The 18,487-nt window shown below is 55.3% G+C and overlaps 2 protein-coding genes across 3 annotated transcripts in view; one reads left to right on the top strand and one right to left on the bottom strand.

Moving 5' to 3' along the window:
* Positions 1-2,943, top strand: part of STX1A (syntaxin 1A) — a 261,918-nt gene extending 258,975 nt beyond the window's left edge. Inside the window, exon 10 of the mRNA XM_030536352.1 lies at positions 108-2,943. Within this exon, the coding sequence (XP_030392212.1) occupies positions 108-185 (78 nt within the window). The 3' untranslated portion in view covers positions 186-2,943. The remainder of the gene's footprint in view (positions 1-107) is intronic.
* Positions 2,944-6,357: 3,414 nt separating this feature from the next.
* Positions 6,358-18,469, bottom strand: BUD23 (BUD23 rRNA methyltransferase and ribosome maturation factor). 2 transcript variants are annotated; one of them, XM_030536354.1, is made up of 12 exons: positions 18,396-18,469; positions 18,036-18,073; positions 17,194-17,289; positions 15,615-15,697; positions 15,372-15,468; positions 11,861-11,957; positions 10,431-10,481; positions 9,755-9,840; positions 9,385-9,430; positions 8,714-8,775; positions 7,173-7,262; positions 6,358-6,833 (listed from the first exon to the last, which is right to left on the bottom strand). In XM_030536354.1, the coding sequence occupies exons 1-12, from the start codon at positions 18,441-18,443 to the stop codon at positions 6,779-6,781; spliced, it is 849 nt and encodes a 282-aa protein (XP_030392214.1). In that variant the 5' UTR covers positions 18,444-18,469; the 3' UTR covers positions 6,358-6,778. The 2 variants fall into 2 exon arrangements, with proteins under 2 accessions (XP_030392214.1, XP_030392215.1); XM_030536355.1 differs by lacking the exons at positions 18,036-18,073; positions 18,396-18,469 and adding an exon at positions 17,971-18,005.
* Between the last annotated feature and the right edge of the window lie 18 nt (positions 18,470-18,487).

Below are 18,487 nucleotides of genomic sequence, written 5' to 3'. Positions count from 1 at the left end.
CCCTGCAGGGGGCGCTGGGCAGCTAAGGGGCTCATCCTGGGTGCCGGGGTTTGGACTGTAACCTCTCCCCCTCTCTCCCCTGTCGGTGCTGTGGGGCGGCTGAGCAGAAGAAGATAATGATCATTATCTGCTGCGTGGTCCTGGGCATCGTCATCGCCTCCACCTTCGGCGGCATTTTCGGCTAGACCTTGCCAAGGCGAAACGTTCTCTGTAGACAATGCGATGGAGCTGCCGAGCTGCCAGGGCCCAGCTGTGCCTGAGGGGGGGCCAAGCCCTGCAGCTGCCAGGGAGGGGCCTTCCCAGCAGAATTTCAGTTTCTAATGCATGATCGTTTTGTAACACTGTGTGTACGGTGCGGTGCGTCTGTGTGGCGAGGGGGGGGCTGGGCCATGGGGGGAGCTGGGCCCGATGAAGGGCAGAGCACGCATGCCATACTGAGCCTAAAGCAAGGCAGCCAGCTGGTGCAGTGGGGGGAGGAGGGAGGCAAGCTGCCATCATGTAGTGAGTCTCCTAGCACGGTGCCAGGCGCAGGACAGCAGGACGTGCCAACGGCACTGGGCGAGAGAGAGCAAGGGGCAGTGCTGTGTCCCCCACTGAGCAGAGCTAGCCAGCCAGTCCCCACCCAGCTTTGTAGCCTGGCACTGCCAGTGGGCATTCACTGGCAATCATAGCGCCTTCTGCATCTGCTATGCGAGGGCATTACTGACAAAGTGCCACATCCCTCTGCCTGCTCCCTGCAGTGCCCCATCCTAGGGTACACCTGGCCTGCATCTGCCCCTCTGCTGCTTCCCGCAGTGCCCCTCTCCCTAGGGTACACCTGGCCTGCATCTACCCCTCTGCTGCTTCCTGCAGTGCCCCTCTCCCTATGGTACAGCTGGCCTGCATCTACCCCTCTGCTACTTCCCGCAGTGCCCCATCCCTAGGGTACACCTGGCCTGCATCTGCCCCTCTGCTGCTTCCCACAGTGCCCCATCCCTAGGGTACACCTGGCCTGCATCTACCCCTCTGCTGCTTCCCGCAGTGCCCCTCTCCCTAGGGTACACCTGGCCTGCATCTGCCCCTGTGCTGCTTCCCGCAGTGCCCCTCTCCCTAGGGTACAGCTGGCCTGCATCTACCCCTGTGCTGCTTCCCGCAGTGCCCCTCTCCCTAGGGTACAGCTGGCCTGCATCTACCCCTCTGCTGCTTCCCGCAGTGCCCCTCTCCCTACGGTACAGCTGGCCTGCATCTGCCCCTCTGCTGCTTCCCACAGTGCCCCATCCCTAGGGTACACCTGGCCTACATCTACCCCTCTGCTGCTTCCTGTGGTGCCCTTTGCCCTAGGGTACACCTGGCCTACATCTACCCCTCTGCGGCTTACCGCAGTGCCCCTCTTCGCAGGGCATGCCTGGCATTGCTCCTGCCCCTCTGCTGCTTCCTGCAGTGCCCCCGTCCCCAGGGCAACTCTGGCACTGCACCTGCCCCTCTGCTGCTCCCTGCAGTGTTTCCCTCCCCCAGCCATATGTGGCACTGCACTCACCCTGCTTCCTGCAGACAAGGCGCCATACACACCTCTACCTGCTCCCCACAGTGCATGCCTTCCCCGGCCATACCTGGCACTGCATCCACCCCACTGCTTCCTGCAGTGCACCCCTCCCCAGGGCATGCCTGGCACTGCACCTGTCCCTCTGTTGCTTTCCACAGTGCCCCCCTCCCCAGGGCACTGCTAACAAAGCATCATGCACACCCTGCCTGTTCCCCACAGTGCTCCCTCCCCTGACCATACCTGCCACTGCACCCACCTCTGCCTGCTTGCTGCAGTGCCCACCTCCGCTGGCTGGCTCTGACCTCCCCTCTCTGGCTGTTTGGTGCAAGGCCCAGTCCCTGGTGCTGCCCCTTCCCCTCCCCTCTGGCTGGCTGCAGGGGGCTCATTTCCCTTTGCTGCTGCCCTGCTGTGGCTGGAGTGTGTTTTCCGCAAGGCTAGAGTTCCGGTGTGGTTGGCTGGGCCCGGTTCCGGGGAGAGGGGAGCAGGGGTTGGGGTAGGATGGCATGTGCTCTGCTGCACTGCCCCCCCCTGCCCCCAGCGAGCACTAGGACCCTCCTGTGCTGATGCTTCCCAAGTGCTGGTGCAGGTTCCCTGGGGGGCTGCACCCCTTTAGAATCGGCCCACGGCATCAGCGCTCCCTGGGCTGCTCCATGCCCGCTTGTCCTAGGGGAGATGGACAGCACCAATCAGGCAAGGAGCTTGGTGGCCACTGCATGGGCCTGGCGCCACCTGAGGCTGGGCAGGAAGCATCTAGGGATGAGGCTAGAGCAGAGGCTCAGGCTGTCCTGGGTGTGGGTCACTGGGGAGCCCTTCCAGTGCTGGGGCTCCTGCAGGCCCCTAGCCCCCTCACCCATGGTGGTAAGGGGCACCAGGGCCCTGCACTGCCTTGTGGCTGCATTCAGCCCTCTGAGGCTGGCACATGGGGGTGGAGAGGTGACCGACTGCTTGGCACTGCCCCGGGGAGGGATCCCACTGGCTGCTCTTTCCTGTCCCCCTCCCCGCTGGGCGTGGCACTGTGCACCTGGGGTGGAGCTAGGTGGGATTTCCCAGCCCCCCATCACCCTCCCTTGTGACAGACTTGGGCTCTTAGGTCTCCCAACCCTGCTGTGTCTGGCCAGTTGGGGAAGGGCACAGGCTGCACATGGGAGCCCTGAAGCTGCCCCCCCCCAACAGCCTGAGGCCCCCACAGAGCAGCCAGGCTCCTGCGCTGCCCGTGGGCAGCTGCCGTTGGGTGTTGTAAGCTCCGGCTCTTCCAGCTCCGTACGGGACAGTGTTGCAAGCAGGGCCGGCGCTTCCATTTAGGCTACCTAGGCAGTCGCATAGGGCGCCGGGATTTGGGAGGGCGACATTTTGCGGCCCTCGGCGGCAATTCCGTAACAGGGGGGTCCTTCCACGCTTCATGTCTTCAGCAGCAATTCGGCAGCGGCAGGTCCTTCTGCGCTCCAGGTCTTCGGCAGCAATTCTGCGGCGGGTCCTTCACTCACTCCGGGACCTGCTGCTGAAGTGCCCCGAAGACCGGGAGCATGGAAGGACCCCCACGCTGCAGAATTGCCACCAACTGGGAGTGCGGAAGGACCTCTGCCTAGGTCGTCAAAAATCCTGGCGCCGCTCCTGGTTGCAGGGCTGGCTGTGGCCCTCCCCTAGCTGGGGCACCCCCCTCACCTTGGCAATAATGCAAGAGCCATGCCAGCCCCCTGGCCTTCCTCTGGGGGTGCCGCGCCCTCACTCAAGGGACCATTTTACCAAGCCACCCCTGACTTCGGGCACCGCATTCCCTCCCCCCAAGGGCTGCAGTGAATGTGTGAGTGGGGGCAGCCTGCACACCTGCTGGAGGGAGCCCACAGCAAGAGCCTGGCCCCCTGACCCTTCCCAGCCCACGGCCCTGCAGCTCTATATGCCTGGAGACACCTGGGAGCAAGAGCCCAGCTGGGCTCGCCTGCCTGGAGTGGGGCTGCACCAAGGCCCTGCCTGCTCTGCCTGGATCCCTGCAGCGAGTGGGGAGGGGCTTGCCCTGTGCATGGCAGGCGAGGGCTTTCACTGGAGTTGGTCATGCAAGTCCACGTGCCTATGCCAGTGCCAGAGGGTTTGTCCCTGGGCTGGGAGAACAGCCAGGGCTAGCCCTGGGAGCCAGGCCCCACAGACCCCCGTCAGCATCCAGCATCAAAGCCTGACCTGCAACGGAGTCACCACCACAGTGGTGGGGCTCCGAGGGGCCATCCCTCCCTGCCCCACCTTTGGCATCAGTTCTGCAGTGCCGTCACCAGAGCACCTGCTCCCTGGGAGACAGCCAGGCAGGGGCTATGCTGGCACCTCCTGGCCCCGAGGGCAGCACCCCAGTGAACTAGCAGAACACCCCTTGAAAGCCAAATCCCCAGTGACTGCCTGAGGCTGCGCTGCGACTAGTGGCAGGGGGAAGGCTGCCCAGGTGGGTTCTGCCATGCCAGTGTCTGTCGTGCCCAGCTGTGCAGCTGGGACTGTGGGGCCAGGGGCTGTGCCCATACCCCCACCCCCAGCACTGCTGGCTGGGGCTGGCCCTTAGCACCCTGGGGAGGGGAGCTGAGGGGCAGTACCTGGAGGGTGACCAGCCCTAGCAAGCAGGGCTCACAGGATGCCAAGATTTGAGGTCAGCAGGTGGCTTTCAGGAGGTGGCCGGCTGAGCTGCATCCCAGCAGGCTGAATGGAGACTGGGCTGACCCAGGCCTGCTGGGCCCCATCTGCTGGGGTGCAGTGGGACACTGGCCACCCAGCCTCCGCCTTGGTGTGATAGCACCTGTGCTGCACTATTTAGTCCCCAGCGGCCCCAACCTGCTGAGTGGGCCTAAATGAGCGTCCCCACCTTGCACCACCAGTACTGAAGGCCCTGCAAAGCACCTGCCCCCCCCCCCCAGGTGCCAGGCACAGCCTGGGTATCAGGGTACATCTGGCTGCTGCCACATGAGGCGTAAACTCCAGCCCCGCCCCCCCCAGCCTGGGGGCCACTGGGAGAGAAAGGCAGCATGTCTTCGGTCTGGGCTGGTGCTTGGCCAGGCTGCTGCTGGTGCCTCCAGGTGTGGCAGGGCAGGCCGAAGATGGTGCTAGAACTGGGCTGGGCTGGGCTCCCTCCAAGTAACCAGCCTCTGGCCCTGCGCAGCTTGAGTCCCACAGGGGTTCAGGGCCTAACCCTGCTGTAGTCCTGAGCTGCGAGCAGCTACTTCACAGCAAGCTTGAGTAACGGGCAGGGGCAACTTCCCCCTGGTGCTGGCAGCCCTGCTAGGGGAGAAGGGCTGCGTATGGTCACACGCTGCCTTTGGGTGCATTCAGCTCCTGGGCGAGGCTGGGGCCCGGATTCTAGAGCCCAGCGCCAGCAGAGATTTAATCCTATGCTGCTCTGCTCTGCCTCATGCAAAGCCTGGCCCACGCGACCGCCAGGGGAGGGCTCGTAGGCGAGGGCTGGACAGCTCCTGGTGAGCCAGGACTGGTGGTCACCCCTTCAAAATGCAGCTGGGGTGGAGGCTGACCAGCTATTTCTTCCTAACCCCCCCTTGCAGGGGCGAGGCACCACAGCACCGTTGCAGCCTTTAGCAGCAGGGCTAGACCACCGGCCGGGGTGAGCCAGACAGCCCTGCCCCCATCCTCAGGTGCAGGAGCTGCATTAGACCCCGCTGCAGGGACCCCCTGCGCTCAGCACAGAACCCTGCGGCCGAACAGCTGAGCATGCAGGGGCCTGGGGAGGGGGGCAGTGAGGAAACCAGCAATACAAAGTGGGCAGGTACAATTGGGGACACAGCAATACAGCAAGTAGGATCCTGCCCAGCTAGGGCTCACCTCCCAGCAGCTGCTCCCACCGCTGCCATAAGCACCAAGCAGTGGGGCTGAGAAGCCTGCAGCAGGCCAGGCTTAGGGGAGGGAAGGGTGGTTGGTGCAATAGTGCAATCTCTGCACCTCGGGAAGCCCTGGCCTGTCCTTCTCCCACCTACTGCACAAGGGGATGCAATTAGCCAGGCTGTGCTGGGCGTGGGGAAGATGTTTTACTTTTCCTTTGGAAACATGTCTTTTTTCAAGAAGCACCTGTGCTATGTGCCCCCAGGCCTCCCAGTGCCAGGGGCTTGACACAGTATTGCAGGGGAGGGGGGCACATGCAGCTTTCACTCATACTGGGATTTGTTTTTTAATTAATGTACTTGAAAGAGTTCAGAGCAAGCCCTTGGTTGTAACATCGCTGTACCGTGAGCTAAGTGTCCTTGTTTTCTATGTGGACCTTGAACCTGACTTGCTATGCCCCCATGGCTAGAACAACATTGTACGTTGTCTCCTGTCTACACCCAGCTCCCGGTCCCACCCTCAGTTCGCTCGCCGCCCCAGCTTTGGGTGCAAAACAGCTTCCCACGGGGTGGAATTTTTATGCAGAATAAACATTTGTAGCCGTAAACCCAGCAGTGGGCTCCTCGCTCTGTTGCGGCTGAGGGGAGGGACGAAGAGAGGGCACCTCCGTTGGCTGGCTGGGCAGGGCCGTGCTGCAGCCAGGAACAGAAGTGTTCCTCCAAGGGCCCGTTGAAGCCCTCAACTAAAAGAGGAATGGGCCTCTGCAGAGTGGGTAGCATACAGCAGCCCCTCACCTCCAGCTGCCAGCCCAAGAGCGCTGCGGAAGTGCTTAGTCTGGTCGACTGCTGGGTTTTCTCAGTGCTCACTGAGCACACGCCACACGACTGGAGTCTGTAACCCTGCAGCAGCCAAGCAGAGGGCACAGCACTGTGCAAATACTCCAGTGAACCAGGGAGGAGCAGTGGAGACCAGCGCTAGGTCCATCAGCCCTTGCTGTGCACAGAACCACCCCCGGAAAGACGACAGCTCTGCAGTACTCATAACCAAGGGCCTATTTACTGAGTAGGCTGGAAGCTCAGCAGGAAAGGTCCCATCACCCAGGGCACTTTGCACCCAGTACTGGGGCAGGCTGCCCACCAGTGTTTCTGACTCCCCTCCAGTTGGCTCTCATAACAGATGGCCAAAGAAAGGGGGTCTGCAAGTGTCAGCACCCAGCACATAAAAATAGATGCAGAGTCTGTTCCCAACTGGCATCATCCCATGAAATATGACCAGAAGCATCAAATGGACAGCAGCAGAGATGGCCCAGCCTTCCACTGCAAGGGCCACAGACAGACCCGCTCCATACAAGCAGCTTTCAGACCAGGTGGGTCCTTCCAGGGAGGCACAAGAGCTGCAGGGAAGTTCCACAGGGGCTGTTGCATGGCGACCATCGAGCTGGAATATGCGGGGCAGTCAGAAGCGAGGCCGCCGCTTTCGGCCAGTGTATCTCGTATCTGCCCTCACTTCCCTGCAGAGCAAGGCACAGAACAGATCACGCTGTAGGGAGGGGTGGGCTAGAAGCGAATCAGGCCACAGAGCCAGAAGGGCTGGAGCCTTCACTGATAGCCAGGAGAGGGGTCAGCAGAAGCATTAAGGACAAAAGGGTTGTGGCCATGCCGCCCAAAGGCAGGTAAGGCTACAGTGAAAGTGAATTGCTGACGTCCTTGTTACCGTGCCCTGAAACAATGGTGGTAGCCACTGTCTGCGTGGGAGACAGAGGCTGCCGGGTTACAACCCATACAATGCCCACTACTTGCTCCCTCCCACCCACGGGAACCTGGGCAAAGGGAGGCACCACGGTACGTACTTGCCCTGCCGCCGTCTGCGTTCCTTCTTCTCCAAGACCCAGTCCCGGCTTTTCTTTACAGACTTGCCCTTGACATTTCTGAACCGTGTTCTACAGAGAAACAGAAATGATGGCGCTGATGGGGGTCCACGCAAGGAGGATCAGTCTGGAGGGCTGTGGGCTGCCTCTCGAGGGCTCTGGGATTCAGTTCCTAGCACAGGACAGCTCTTGTTCCCATGTGTCAGGGCAGTGAGCACTGGCCAGTATTCCCCAGCCCCTCTCAGGCCAGCCAGGACTATGACAGCCCAGGTGTGGGGGAGGCTGGAAGCTAAGGCAGCGAGCAGCGGCATGGGCAAGCAGCACTGGCCAGAGCAGGACAAAGATGCAGGCAAGGAAAATGGTGACAAGTCCTCAGTCAAGGCAACCCCTGCCTCCAGCAGTGGGGCAGGGCCGAGTGCTTTCCCCATGTGCTCTGCGAGAGCACAGACCGGCAGGCCATCAGCACCACAGGCGGGTAGAATACTCCACAAAAAAAAGCAGTCAGCTGTCATCTCAGCTCAGAGAGGAATGCACCTGGGTGGGGACTGCACATCCCAGCATGCAGGGCACCAACTTTACTGGAGCAGACTCTAGCCTGACAGCCAATTGCAGGCGGGAACCATGGGTCTCCATGGGACATAACCCCAGATTACAGAGGAAGGCAGCTGCAATCTGGTTTTTTGTAAGCAAGTTGCCAGAATGCTGCCCTGGTAATTAGGGGCCATAAGCTGGGTACTGTTAAGGAGTGGAACAGTGTCAGAGGCAGGAAAACATGGCAGCCAACAGCTCCTGGCAACCACGACAACTATCCTCTGGCTGGTGCTCTCAGTCTCTCCTACTGGCTGCAAGGGGAGCTTTGCCCTGCACCACCACCTAGGGAGGAGACATGCCAACAGCAGAGAAATGCAGCAGGTACCCAGAAAGCCTGGCATCACAAGAGACACGGCCAAACAGCTGAGAAGGAAGGGAATTTAGGGCTACACAAGGTAACTTACTGGCACAATTATACCAGTATGACTGCCCATGTGGACATTCTTATGCCAGTGAATGTTCCCATGCAGACAAGCCCTGGGCCAGCCTGCCTGAACAACTACCACGCACTGAACTCCACTGAACTGGGGAGAAAGGACATCTTAAAAATCCAACAGCCCCACTGCACGTCATGCCCAAACACTCACAACTCAGCCCCACCCCAGAATTCTCCCAGCCAAGATCAGACTGGATGATCTAAGGTATAAACAAGCAGAACAGACCCCTTCGGGCCATCTTATATGCCATGAAGCAGCTACATCTTCTGCTACTCCACAGTGGCCTAAACCACAACTGGAAACGTCTGGGTCAGGAAAGGCCAAGGCCAAGGCCATCCTGAAACTGAGCACCCAGAGCTAGAGTCCTCCCACCACAGGGTCCTGGCCCTCCAGCTCCCTGACTCCGCAGTCCAGCATCAGTGACACTCCCCTCCCCACTAGCCAGGCCCCCAGAGGCGCTCTCTCCCCCAGGGAGAACCTTGGTGAACATGGTACCTTTTGTTGGTGAACTTGGCGTGCTGGGACTCCTCTCCATCAGCGCACTCAGCACCAAGGGCCTGGAAGCACAAAGCGATGGGCCTCAGTGCCACAAAGCGCAGCCCCAGCCTTGGACAGAAGGGGAAGGGGGCCTCTGCAGGAGTGAGGACTGGTATGAGGCCCGACTCAGCAAGCCTCAGGGACAGGCTGTGCCGTAGGGAAGGAGCAAACTGATCTCCCAGTGTTTGAGGCAAAACCAGGCCAGCCCCGAGCTGGCTCAATGGAAGGTCTGGAACAGGATGAGCCAAGGCTGGCAAGGCAATCCTGGTACTAAGGACACAGGGTTAGGTCCCCTCTCCCATAGTGCTGCTGGGAAGGGACCAGTGCACAACAGGTGGCCACAGCAGACTTCAGGCACAAAGGCCACTGGAGCTGCACATCAGGGATGGCAATCAGCCCCCCTGTGCAGATCCCTTTTCCAAAGGTTTGATTCTGAAGCCCAGGTTGGCCCCCTGGTGGGACGATGTCACATAGCCCACTGGAGCCTCTGGCAAGGCTCCCTGTGTTCAGGTTACCTAGCAACCACACCTACCAAAAGAGCATCCCTCAGCAGGAGATCCTGAGCACTACCCCCCTGCTCCCTCCCTCTTTGCCAGCTGCACCATCGTCTCTGAGCCGCAGCTCATTACCTTTGGTAACGCGCCAGCCGTCCCAACAAAGAGACAGAGGAAGAACCTGAAAGAGAGAGAGAGAGAGAGAGATGAAATTCCTGGGCCTCAGATTGAGAGTTTGGGACTCTGAACATCCAGAGGCCTAGTCAAGAGCTTCCCACACAGCTTCCAGAAGCTGACTTGAGGCTAGATGTCCTTCACAGGCCATCTACCTCACAGATCAGTAGTAGGGTCTGTAACAGGAACTCCTGCCTCTGTCATGGGGCAGTATTTCTATACGGGGGAGACAGCCATGTCAGAGTCTCCAGTAAAGTAACACACTACAAGGATGGGCTCACCCCAGCTCAGATCAGTCAATGGCCCCAGCCCAGCGGGAGACAGAACTCACTTCTTGGCTTTGGCGCTGTTGGGATAATCCACCACCATTCCTCCCGTGAACCCTGCCTTCATGGCCTGCCCAGTGATGAGCTCCAGCTGACAGAGAGAGAGAGAACATGCTTTCAGGAACTGTTCAGCCATCACCAGGCCAGCAATGTACAGCACAGCACCTGAGTGCAGCTCGCTGCAGGGTCTAGCCGGGCTACGGCTCCCCAATGGTGAGATCACCCCCGCTTTCATAGCAACCCCTAAATCCACCCCCCAGGCAGCAATCCCTCCAGAAACCACTCTTTGGTTGTATTCTTTTTAACTCCTCTCTCCTTTCCCCACCCCCGCTCGTCTGTTGTCTTCACGCTCTAGCTCAGTCTAACTGACAGTACGTCTTCAGGAAAAGGCCTGTGGGTTGACACTGCAAAGCTCTGGTGCTACATAACACTGAATAGCCTTCAGCCCAGCGGCCTGCCCATGGCTCCTCGAGGCCCCAGCTTTTCCCAGTGCCAGTGAACAGACCTCTGGGAAATCTTGCAAACCAAATGCTCAATGCTGTTCTGCTGGGTCCTTAAAGCAGCCCATCTTCACACACTCACCTCAGCTCCCAATGCGCCCTGGAAAAACAGCCAAACTTTGAACAGGGCTTCTCTGCCTCCTCCCTCCCTGCATCCCCTCTCCCCATCAGCCAAAGTCACCTGTTCTGAGTTTTCAGGGTACAACTGCAGGATGGCTCGGGACCCTCGGGCCTACAGGAAACAAAGGTGGTTATAAACCCCTAGTTCCAGACCAGGCTTTCCCCCCAGCACACAGTCTCCCAGCCCAACATGGCATGATCAGAACTGGGAGTTCTTGTTAACGGTGCATGGACATTATTACCCACTACAGCCTGCTGGGGAACATCACCTGAAAGAGGACATCTTTTCCTTTGACATTCTGGGAGAAGGAAGGGGCAGCTGGCTGGCTGAGAAGGCACCACTTACCAAAACAGAATAAAGGATTAAGAAAACTCAAAGTTCCAGAGTAACTGCACCTGTTTCCCCCTCTGAGATCCATCAAGGGCACTCAAAAGTTTCTAGCTCTCTTGGGCAGAGACCCCCATTTCTCTCCCTCAGCAGGGTTTTTCCAGGCTGCACAGTTCACTGCCTACACCAGGGGTAGGCAACCTATGGCACATGTACCAAAGACAGCACGCAAGCTGATTTTCAGTTGCACTCACATTGCCCGGGTCCTGGCCACCAGTCCGGAGGGCTCTGCATTTTAATTTAATTTTAAATGAAGCTTCTTAAACATTTTAAAAACCTTATTTACTTTATATACAACAATAGTTTAGCTATATATTACAGACTTATAGAAAGAGAGCTTCTAAAAACATTAAAATGTATTACTGGCATGGGAAACCTTAAAGCTGAGTGAATAAATGAAGACTCGGCACAGCACTTCTGAAAGGCTGCTGACCCCTGGCCTACACTGACATTCCCAGCAAGTCAGATGCCTAAACAGGCCAGCCTCTGCGCTTTACTTTCACTCCAAAGGCTCTGAACAGCGTATTTACCAGGAGTTAAAAGTTACCACGCAGCTCTTTCTAAGCAAGCACACTTATTCTGACATTGCAGAGGAAACATATTAAAACAATCAAAGAACCTACACACATGCTAAAAAGTTACCAGACATGACCCCAACTCCAGCCTTGGGCTCTGGTAGGAGTTAGACATTAGTGGGGGTTTCGCTGTGGTTACAAGTTCAGAACTGTCTCACATTCAGAACCAGAACTGAAACTGGGCAGTTCAGCTGCTTCTTCACTCAACCCGGGACTTCCTGGGTAATCAGCAGACCATGACCCACTCCTCAGGGCATAGCTTCAGAAGTCTGGGGGCTTGTGTAGCTGACGGTGGGAAACTTGCATGAACCTTTTCCAGGGGATTCCCCAGGAAATCCACTTCACCCTTATAGTTCCAAACATCCACTCGTGTCTGGCACATTTTCATTACAATCCTTGAGCAACCAGGCCCCACATCACATCTCCCCCCAGGGAGGTTACATACAATCCCACTCACAATACGCTTAATACAATAAGGTTTTTCAAGGACATTGCAGGAAATGGTCATATCTGTCACTCACCACTTACCAAGGCAGAATAAAGGGTTGAGAAGAATCGATACAGGCGTTTTGGGGGACTGTGCGTCTTCTTATCAGCGTTACAGAGCCACTGCACTGCAGAAATACTGAAAGAGAATGCATGACCTAAGTGACACTGGGCCACCAAGCCTCCCACGTGGGCAACCAAAGCCACATTCTTTAACAAAGACTCGAGTCCCCCTAACATCGTCCTCTTACCAGTGTCCCTCACACCTATTCTGTAGTCCAAGATAGCATGTGACATACTGTTGGGCCCAAGACAACTACTGCATTTGCTTCATCAGTGCATTGCCTCTTACTTTTTAGGAGCAAAGGTGTTGTATAAGCCCATTCTAAAGAGATGCTGTCTAGCACAGGAGGTCACGTATTTGATTCGCAAGTCATGCCTGACCCATTTGGTGTACTTATCTGTCAGATCTAGATTCTGCAGAACACAAGCTTTCATTACAACAGAATTTCTAGTCCTTATGGATACAAAACCTTCCAGATTTGAGTGGATGTAGTGCAACCGTAGACCAGAAGTGCTGAGAAAGAGATTTATAGAAATGGTGGGGGTCACTCTGGAGCCCAGCAATGACACCTCAAGGGCATTCGACAATAACCAGAGTCCATAATTGTGAGTGATGCTGTGAGAGGAAGTTGGAATTTCCTGTAGTATTATGGATCCTATATATGCCTCAGTTTCCTCCCATATCCTCCACTGCTATCCAACGAGGGCTAAAAGGCTAAGTCTGCTCTTGGAGCAGCAGGAGACATGGGATGGGAGGGTGGGTGGGGGGTTATCTCGCTGCCTGGGCACAATGAATTTTAAGGACCTGGCTGGAACCAACCCAAACCAATCAAGAATCATAGAATATCAGGGTTGGAAGGGACCTCAGGAGGTATCTAGTCCCACCCCCTGCTCAAAGCAGGACCAGTCCCCAGCTAAATCATCCCAGCCAGGGCTTTGTCAAGCCTGACCTTAAAACCTCTAAGGAAGGAGATTCCACCACTTCCCTAGGTAACCCATTCCAATGCTTCACCACTCTCTTTGTGAAAAAGTTTGTCCTAATATCCAACCTAAACCTCCCCCATTGCAACTTGAGACCATTACTGCTTGTTCTGTTATCTGCTACCACTGAGAACAGTCTAGAATAGATCTATCCTCTTTGGAACCCCCTTTCAGGTAGCTGAAAGCAGCTATCAAATCCTCCCTCAAGTCATGTGCTCCAGCCCCCTGATCATTTTTGTTGCCCTCTGCTGGACTCTTTCCAGTTTTTTCACATCCTTCTTGTAGTGTGGTGCCCAAAACTGGACACAGTACTTCAGATGAGGCCTCACCAATGTCGAATAGAGAGGAATGATCACATCCCTCGATCTGCTGGCAATGCTCCTATTAATGCAGTCCAATATGCCGTTGGCCTTCTTGGCAACAAGGGCACACTGCTGACTCATATCCAGCTTCTCATCCACTGTAACCCCTAGGTCCTTGTCTGCAGAACTGCTGCCCAGCCACTCGGCCCCTAGTCTGTAGCAGTGCATGGGATTTTTTCATCTTAAGTGCAGGACTCTGCACTTGTCCTTGTTGAACTTCATAAGATTTCTTTTGGCCTAATCCTCTAATTTGTCTAAGTCCCTCTGTATCCTATCCCTACCCTCCAGCATATCTACCACTCCTCCCAGTTTAGTGTCAGCTGCAAACTTGCTGAGGGTGCAATCCATACCATCCTCCAGATCATTAATGAAAATATTGAACAAAACCAGACCCAGGACTGACCCTTGATACTGGCTGCCAACTAGACATGGAGCCATTGATCACTATCCGTTGAGCCTGAGGATCTAGCCAGCTTTCTATCCACCGTATAGTCCATTTATCCAGCCCATACTTCTTTAACTTGCTGGCAAGAATACTGTGGGAGACCATACCAAAAGCTTTGCTGAAGTCAAGGAATAACACATCCACTGCTTTCCCCTCATCCACAGAGCCAGTTATCTTCTCACAGAAGGCAATTAGGGTAGTCAGGCATGACTTGCCCTTGGTGAATCCATGCTGACTGTTCCTGATCACCTTCCTCTCCTGTAAGTGCTTCAAAATTGATTCCTTGAGGACCTGCTCCATGATTTTTCCAAGGACTGAGGTGAGGCTGACCGGCCTGTAGTTCCCCAGATCCTCCTCCTTCCCTTTTCTAAAGATGGGCACTACATTAGCCTTTTTCCAGTCATCTGGGACCTCCCCCGATCGCCATGAGTTTTCAAAGATAATGGCCAATGGCTCTGCAATCACATCCGCCAACTCCTTTAGCACCCTCGGAGGCAGCGCATCCGGCCCCATGGACTTGTGTTTGTCCAGCTTTTCTAAATAGTCCCCAACCATTTCTTTCTTCACAGAGGACTGGTCTCCACAGAGGACTGGCCTCCTCCCCATGCTGTGCTGCCCAGTGCAGCAGTCTGGGAGCTGACCCCTAAGAGGCGATGGGAAGCCCCAGTGACCAGACAATTCACACCTAGCAAACAACCATCAAGAGGAAGATTTCCCCCCACCTCTCAGCAGGGAAGCTGAGCAGAGGCCAGCTCCAGAACAAGGGACTAAGAGGCACCAGGCAGGGAACAAACAGTAGCTTTTGAGAGAGGCTGGGCTGCTCTCCCTGCGGAGGGGCAAAGGGACCAAGAGCCTGAAATGGAACCTGGAGCAGCTTGGCTGGCGGATTGCTCTGGCCTGGCCAGATGCACTATATCTTACCCTTGATTTCTCTGTGCTAACCTAAGGACTCCCAATGCTGCCTTCCAGATGACTAACACACCCTATTCTGCTTTGAAAAGGCTGCCTGGTGTCCCTGCAAATACCTGCTGAGGTGCAGTAGCCCCTGAACAGTGTGAAAGTGTGACCAGGAGTCCAGCGCAGTCAGACTCACAGGACAGAGCCTATGGTGTGAATCACAAATGCTAGACCCAGGAGCACATCAGAGGCAGTGAGGCTGTGGGCCTACACTGAAGGAAGATTGGGGCCATTTGGGGATCTGGCACACAAAGCGGTTCCTCCAACAGACTGTTTAAAAGCTGGGGCACAGCACAGATCCTATGGATCTGTGACACGCTGAATATAACAGCAGCATTAACCAGCGAGCAGGTTATATGCTTGGGCAAACCACCCGTTAGTGTCAGGGTTCTGACCCTTCCCATCCCTCCTCAAGTGAGCAGCATGACCATGATCTAGTTTCTTATGGCATGTTCAGCACAGGTAGTCAGCACCTTCTTCTAGCCTTAGTTATCAGTGACTCTCAGAAAGTCCTCGATTTCGGGATAAGTCGTTCCCTGTTTTCACAGTCCAATATTATGAGAGTCAAAGGTAATTTTCCAGCAGCTGCTCCCAAATACGGGAAGAAGCATCCCTAATTCAAAGCCTGTCCCAATTTCAACGACCTGCTATGGAGTGCCAGCTAACAGGGCCAGGCTTGTGTTGTGTCTTCCTGCTAGGCAGAGCTCTGAGAACTAAGAGAAGAAAGCAAAGAGCAATGTCTTACCTGACACAGCCATCAAACATGCCTGGCCTGAAGGGAATCCCCTGCCCCATGTCTGCGAGGATGAGGTCTCCTTCCACCTCTCTCTCCATAGCAACATCTGCACAGCACAAAAGACAAGTCAGGCAGATGGCCACAAGTCTTCAGATCATTATCCAGGGCTGCATTTTATACCTTTCTAACTCTCCCACTGCACATATGTATTGTCTGCCCACTAGGACATGCAGTGGAAGAGAATCTGCTTACCCAGCATGGCAGAACTGATGTCCATCCCAACCCAGTGATGTCCCTCTTCAGAGATAAAATCTCCACTCAAACCAGAGCCACAGCTAAAAGCAAAAGAACAGGTCTTAGAAATGCAGATCTATCCCAATATCCAGCCCTTTTACTGACTATGACAGGTTGGATCACAGAAACCCCCCGGGAGCTGCCACCTGATGTGTCAAGACTACTTCTGCCCCTGCTTTCCTGCCCTGGCAGCTTAGGACTTCAGTGCCCTGCCTGGTTTGAGCCAGACCTGCTAGCCTGCTGCAAACTCAGATCTAGGGTCTGAACCACATCCCCTAACAGCTGCAGACTTACCTGGAAGCAGCTTACAGATGTGTTCCTGTCTTTAACACTCAGATGCCCAACTCCCAATGGGGTCCAAACCCCAAATAAATCCATTTTATACAGGGTAAACTTATAAATTGTTTGCCCTCTATAACACTGATAGTGAGATGCACAGCTGTTTGCACTCCCAGGTATTAATACACACTCTGGGTTAATTAATAAGTAAAAAGTGATTTTATTAAATACAGAAAGTAGGATTTAAGTGGTTCCAAGTAGTAACAGACAGAACAAAGTGAATCGCCAAGCAAAATAAAATAGAACACACAAGTCTATGTTTAAGAAACTGAATACAGATAAAAACCTCACCCAGTAAGCTTCCTTTTACAGACTAGTCTCCTTCTAGTCTGGGTCCAGCGATCACTCACACCCCCTGTAGTTACTGTCCTTTGTTCCAGTTCCTTTCAGGTATCCTTGGGGGGGTGGAGAGGCTCTCTCTTTAGCCAGCTGAAGACCAAATGGAGGGACCTCCCGGGGGTTTAAATAGACTCTCTCTTGTGGGTGAAGACCCCCTCCTCACTTCTATGCAAAGTCTAGCTCCAAGATGGAGTTTTGGAGTCACATGGGCAGATCACATGTCCATGCATGACTCAGAACTACAGGTAACAGCCATGGTTCACATGCTACCTTGAACATCCTCAAATAGACTTCTTATGTGGATTGGAGCATTCCAAGATCCATTTTTCCTTAAGTTCTTCTTGATTGGGCACTTAACTTTGCAAATTCCTTTCTAAAGAAGCTGACCAAATGCCTTACAAAGCTTACTTAGAAATCAAGCAAGTATACAGCCAATATTCATAACTTCAAGTACAAAAATGGTATATGTGTACAAATGGGATGAATAGATTCAATAGACCATAACCTTTACAGAGAAGTCACATGGCACATGTAGCATAAAACATACTCCAGTTATGTCATACTCCTATAAAACATTATGGGATACGTCATCAAACTGACATGTCTGCAAACCGTTCTCCTCTCTCTAAGCAGCAACTGTGGAAATTAAGTACTGAGACAAACACGTTCTTTCTAGATATTTGAGCCATGGTCGTCATCATCATAGTATCCACTATAACTTGTAGTACAAACTTAAAACCCTTACACTGACAATTCAGTTCTGTCCTTCTCTAACTGCAACATGAAGGCCAGTGAGGTTAGGTAGGAGGAGAAAAGCAGCATCCTTACAGTTCTACACGGCTTATATGCATGGTCTTACCCAACATCCAGAAGGAAACATGACCGATCGTCTGGCAAGCCCAAAAGCTCCACGGCCCGCTCTGACATCTGCGACTGGATCGCAATCATTCGAGAGCTGAGAAGAAAGAATCCTCCTTAGAATCACAGAATCTCAGGGTTGGAAGGGACCTCAGGAGGCATCTAGTCCAACCCCCTGCTCAAAGCAGGACCAATCCCCAAATAAATCATCCCAGCCAGAGCTTTGTCAAGCCTGACCTTAAAAACCTCTAAGGAAGGAGATTCCACCACCTCCCTAGGTAACCCATTCCAGTGCTTCACCACCCTCCAAGCGAAAAAGTTTTTTCCTAATATCCAACCTAGACCTCCCCCACTGCAACTTGAGATCATTACTTTTATTCACATGAAAGCACTAAGGAAAGATCTAAGTGGCATCTGCTGCTACCCAAAACAAAGTCACAGCCAAGGTAACCTCCGGCTCAGACCCTATTTATTCATGAAGACAATGGAGTACTTGGAAGCACAAGGTAAGGCCTAAGATGGGAACTGGCCTTGTGGTGGAAATTTCCACATTCCGTTGGGGGCCCATGGGCCCTGCATAAACTGACTTAGGCGTTTTTCAACCACCTGCTCTTTAGTCAATACAGCTCTCCACATAATTACTAAGACTGAAGTCAGGCACCCAGCTCTGCCTGCTCTGCCATTCCTCAGGAGTTTAGAGCTAAGAGCATAGCAGCAGACGGCACTCCAGGTGCTCTGGACACCAACGCAGAGATGGGCCAAGACCCATCCTCAGCACCTGCACTGGGGACTGGCCATGTGCACCGCAGCAAGGGGGCAAGCAAGCCGGGGAAGCGCCCTTACTTCTGGGAGTATTTCCGGGCCTCGGCCTCATCGTAGAACTGCAAGAAAAACAAACAGCGTGAAGCTCGGAGAACGACAGGCTGATGCTCCCCCCCCGCCCGGGCCCAGAGACCTCCGCTACTTCCCGCGGGTCACGTCCCGCCCGCGTGTCACGCCCCGCCCCGTCCCCCCCGGGACCGCCCCGCCCCCACTCCCCGGGGCAGCCCCTCCACAGGCCGAGACCCCCCCGCCCGGGCCCAGAGACCTCCGCTACTTCCCGCGGGTCGGGTCACGCCGCGCCCCTGAACCCCACAGAGCCCCGCCCCCCCCGGGGCAGCCTCTCCACAGGCCGGGACCCCCCCGCCCAGGGCCCGGACTCACCAGCTCCGGGGGGCCGCGATGCTCAGGCCTCCGGCCGCTCCCCGCCATGCTGACCCGCTGACGTCATCTCCCCGCGCCGCGGCGCACTGTGT

The sequence above is a fragment of the Gopherus evgoodei genome, chromosome 17 (assembly GCF_007399415.2).
Source record: "Gopherus evgoodei ecotype Sinaloan lineage chromosome 17, rGopEvg1_v1.p, whole genome shotgun sequence".
In the NCBI taxonomy this organism is placed as follows: Eukaryota; Metazoa; Chordata; order Testudines; family Testudinidae; genus Gopherus; species Gopherus evgoodei.
Note: the sequence above shows the minus strand (reverse complement) of the source record. Positions and strands in the feature narration are given on the sequence as shown.

Bases quoted from the DNA above. Each gene is read 5' to 3' on its own strand.
- BUD23 (XM_030536354.1), bottom strand. From the start codon at position 18,443: ATGGCGGGGAGCGGCCGGAGGCCTGAGCATCGCGGCCCCCCGGAGCTG. The intron at 18,074-18,395 runs GTGAGTCCGGGC...TTTTTCTTGCAG, and splicing joins ATCGCGGCCCCCCGGAGCTG to TTCTACGATGAGGCCGAGGC. The intron at 7,263-8,713 runs GTACCATGTTCA...GTTTCTCTGTAG, and splicing joins GCCAAGTTCACCAACAAAAG to AACACGGTTCAGAAATGTCA.